General features: G+C 47.2%; 2 protein-coding genes across 2 annotated transcripts; one reads left to right on the top strand and one right to left on the bottom strand.

The window, feature by feature from the left end:
• Positions 1-2: 2 nt before the first annotated feature.
• Positions 3-2,097, top strand: Pmar_PMAR023304 (Sphingosine-1-phosphate lyase, putative; the record flags this gene model as incomplete). The annotated part of the gene is made up of 12 exons (XM_002783139.1): positions 3-77; positions 125-199; positions 258-379; positions 475-589; positions 795-885; positions 964-1,094; positions 1,147-1,325; positions 1,377-1,459; positions 1,506-1,662; positions 1,707-1,849; positions 1,945-2,020; positions 2,070-2,097. The coding sequence occupies 12 exons, from the start codon at positions 3-5 to the stop codon at positions 2,095-2,097; spliced, it is 1,275 nt and encodes a 424-aa protein (XP_002783185.1).
• A 730-nt stretch (positions 2,098-2,827) lies between these two features.
• Positions 2,828-3,200, bottom strand: Pmar_PMAR023303 (hypothetical protein). Its single transcript, XM_002783138.1, has one exon. The coding sequence runs from the start codon at positions 3,197-3,199 to the stop codon at positions 2,882-2,884; it is 318 nt and encodes a 105-aa protein (XP_002783184.1). The 5' UTR covers position 3,200; the 3' UTR covers positions 2,828-2,881.
• Positions 3,201-4,006: the final 806 nt, after the last annotated feature.

Below are 4,006 nucleotides of genomic sequence, written 5' to 3'. Positions count from 1 at the left end.
ACATGAACTGGAAGAATGGCGGTCAGAGTGGGTGTGTGTACCACGGTGGTGAGGAGTTATACGAGATGCAAGGGAAAGTAAGTATGGACTGCTCCAAAGCAATACTCATGATGCGCGCTTCTAGGTATTGGGGATGTTCGGCCTTAGCAATCTGCTACATGCTGACGTGTTCACCAAGACCCGGCAAATGGAAGCCGAGGTACGATAGCTTTGTGGGAGTTGCATCACTCGGACGACGAGTCACGACTACACGCTAGGTTATCGCAATGACGCTCAATCTGTTCAATGGTAAGCCGGATGAAGGAGCTTGTGGTTCCGTAACTAGCGGCGGAACTGAGTCAATTCTGCTGGCGATGAAGGCCTATAGGGACTGGGGAAGGTAAATCTCTGCTCACAGGCATTCGTCTTCTTACAAAGATCTCATCCGGCTGTGGTACGGTAGTACATAATGAGTTGTTGCTTGGTCTTCTTCAGAGCGGAGATGGGTATCACTGAGCCCAACATCGTCATACCTCGCAGTGCACATGCTGCTTTCATCAAAGCTGGACAGTATTTTGGCATAGACGTTCGGATAGCTCGGCTTAATGAGGTAGTATGGAAGATGCCTTCTTTATAGTGATTAGTCGCGTATATTGACTTTACTTTGTCCGGGTCATCAGATTATACTCTCATCTCGATAAGATGCTCTAGCTATCCCTCGATGGCAGTTGTGTTACGATTATTACACTGTCGTATAGTAGAGCTTGCCGGTTCGACCGACCATGGTGAATGTCTGACATTTCTGTTGTGCTCAGGAGATTATGGACGTTGATCTGAATCATGTCGAAACATTGGTGAACAAGAATACTGTCGCTATTGTGGGCAGCTGTCCGCAGTTTCCTCAAGGTAATTCAAATAATATCTCTGTCTCTGCTTTGCTGTGGTCGGGCGCAATAGCAGTGGTTGAAGTTATGTTGGGTTCAGGCGTGGTGGATAATATAGAAGGTTTGTCGAAGATTGCGTTGGATCACAAGACTAATCTCCACGTGGACGGCTGCTTGGGAGGATACCTCTTACCTTTTATGGAAGAGAACGGCTTCCCCATGCCAACGAGGGTAAGACATGCTGCTCTAATAGTCTCCCGAGAACTTTGGGCCTGTTTATCAGTTCGATTTCCGCGTCCCGGGCGTCACATCCATTTCCTGTGATACCCATAAATACGGATTTGCCCCTAAGGGCACCAGTGTGCTCATGTTCCGGTCGACTGACCTCCGCAAGTATCAGTATTCTACTTGCAGTGAATGGCCTGGTGGAATCTACGGCACTCCAACCATATGCGGGTCAAGGTAAACCAATTCGAACTAATGCTATGCACTCGCCAAGGGTTCACCATTCAGACCAGCAGCTGCCGTCGCAGCGACTTGGGCGACTTTGATGCACATCGGAAGAGATGGGTATAAAGAATCATGCAAGACAATTGGTGAGCGTGCCGATTGTACTGGGATTGTATGATGGACTCTATGTAGTGTCTGCTGCTAAGCACCTCGAGAAGGGAATCAACGACATAGAGGGAGTTCGCGTGTTGGGCCGTCCAAGCGTTTCGGTGGTGGCTATTACCTGCACTAATGGGGTTAATGACTATGACTTTGCAGAATGGTTGAAGAACAACACCAAGACCCATTGGTGGGGTGACCATAGTGGAAATTGCCTTAATGTTATTCCCTTAGGAACTTGAACATGCTGCAGATGCCATCGGGCGTTCATATATGCGTCACACGTCTGAACGCTGAGAAAATGGATGAACTGTTAACGGATATCGAGGCTGGTCTTAAGGCGGAGAAGGCGAAGTTAGACGCTGGTGTGAAGAGCGGTACGTATGGGTTCGATTCCTGGCCTGGACCTGTAGCATGATTAGACTGTGTTCACACTTCTGGTAGTGAGATAAGGGGTTCTGTTACTTGTTAGGGCATAGTGGTAATGCAGCCGTGTATGGTTCCGCAGCTTCGGTCCCGAAGGAGCTTGCCGACATCGTGGTGGCCAAGTGAGTTGAAGCGAGCTGTTGGTAGTCTCCTATGTTGTCGTTGTCACAGGTACCTGGATACTTGTTACAAGGCGTAGTAGCAGTGAATATGGACTCCTGATGTTTTCGAGTTATTATTCAGTTTGTTGAAATATGCTTTTTACATTCATCATCTATCCGCCGAGTTGTTTTTTGCTTCAAAGAACCATAACTGTTGAGTTATGTTCCAACTCGATATCAAGCATACCTTCCGAATGGGACCAACATGATGAACCTGGGGATGCCCTCAATATTGATGAACCTGGGGATGCCCTCGATATTGATGCACCTGAAGATGCTCTCGATAGGCTTGCTTGGATGGAGTCCTGTCATGAGACTCAACTTTCTTCAACACCAGTATTGTTGGCCTGTGTAGCTTACGCACACCAGTCCAACGATTGCCAATCAAGAGTAAAGTGAGGAAAACAGTATCTCGTGAAATCACACTGGTTGATAGTCCGATATCCTCACCGTCGTTGCAACATTGAGAATTTGGACCTTCATAGACTTCAGGCTCAACTTGACATATTCCTTGATTAAAGATTGCAACAATAGCCATTACGACTTGTCGGATGCACGTTTTATCGAAACTCGACAACCAAGTCATGAGACGAAAACTCCAGTGTGTACCTGACTGTGTACTGTTAACCTCTGAGCACTCCATAGTTGCTTGACCGACCTACTGTACCTCGCCGATGTGCGAAGGCGCCTTTTAATGAGATGTCAGAAGAGCATTCGGAACTTAGAGAACTCAGTACTCAACACGAAAGGCTTCGGAAAACTGTGTGCTCATCGCTGGTGTTACGATGGATGGGACGAAAAAAGTAATTATTCGGCATTAGGTCAGGGACTGCCAGATGGACTCTCCTGAGAGTCAGTCGTCCCACCGCATGTCGAAGCCGTACTAGCTCCACTCTCGATGCGAGGATAATTGAATGATGCCCCTCGAGGAATAAGTAGGATATCTCGGTACTTGTGCGTAATGTGCCCAGAACGTTGACGAGCTTCCCTACCGAGGGCTAGCATAGATATGTAAATATCTTCTGGTAACTCCAATGCGGAGTTGTCAATTTCAGTGGTCGACTCAGATTGGCTGCTATGTGCAGGAACGTCTGCGTCATTCTTTGGGACTTGTGGGAGACGAATTTTACAGGTATTCATGCAAGGGTACAGAAATCGGTGGGAAAAAAGCTACAAATGCACACATCTCAAGGCTCGACATTCGTGACGAATAAACCTGATCCACACTAGAGGAATGATAGCAGAATGTGATCCCGATTGGAGCGACATTCACTCAGATTCAAATCTTAGAAGGAAAACAGGGGCGCTCCTCAAAGATGATTGTTGAGAGGATCGTAGGAACGATAGAAGGCCAGCCCGCAATAGATGAACAGGACAGATCGGTATGAACCTGTGGGAAAAGAGTAGCAACTTGACAGAGTGGTTAGCTTGTAATGATTGATCAACATACATGCGTACACGTATACATTGTCGCGCTCTAACATCCCTAACAATTGTCAACTCAAGCTGTAGCCTCTTCTTGAACAACCCAACAGTGCCATCGGCGCTAGGATGTTTACAACACGCTATGGAGGTTTAAACATATCTTGATGCTACCGAAAGGAAACACCCAAGAAGTCCCCCTCAATCCGGAGTCCTTCTGCTCCAACCTTATCGATCAACTCGCTTACTCACGTTAAACGCTATCAATGAACAAGATTCCGCACAACCTTGTGCGGTGCAAACCTGTCACAAACCGTACACGGGTAGACCAACTATAAGAACATGAACAAGTCAAGACAGATACGATCACCGACAGATTCGAATCGTATCATACGATCACCGTTGGAGGCGGCTGCTTAGATGCTCATAATGGTACTTCCATACGCGACAAACCTGATGTAGATAAGAGACCGTAGAGCGTACAAAGTGGCTCTTAGTTGATAGGGGAGAGGTGGGCTACCTAGC

The sequence above is a fragment of the Perkinsus marinus genome, assembly GCF_000006405.1.
Source record: "Perkinsus marinus ATCC 50983 genomic scaffold scf_1104296937140, whole genome shotgun sequence".
NCBI classification, from domain to species: Eukaryota; Perkinsozoa; order Perkinsida; family Perkinsidae; genus Perkinsus; species Perkinsus marinus.
Note: the sequence above shows the minus strand (reverse complement) of the source record. Positions and strands in the feature narration are given on the sequence as shown.

Bases quoted from the DNA above. Each gene is read 5' to 3' on its own strand.
- Pmar_PMAR023303 (XM_002783138.1), bottom strand. From the start codon at position 3,199: ATGAATACCTGTAAAATTCGTCTCCCACAAGTCCCAAAGAATGACGCA.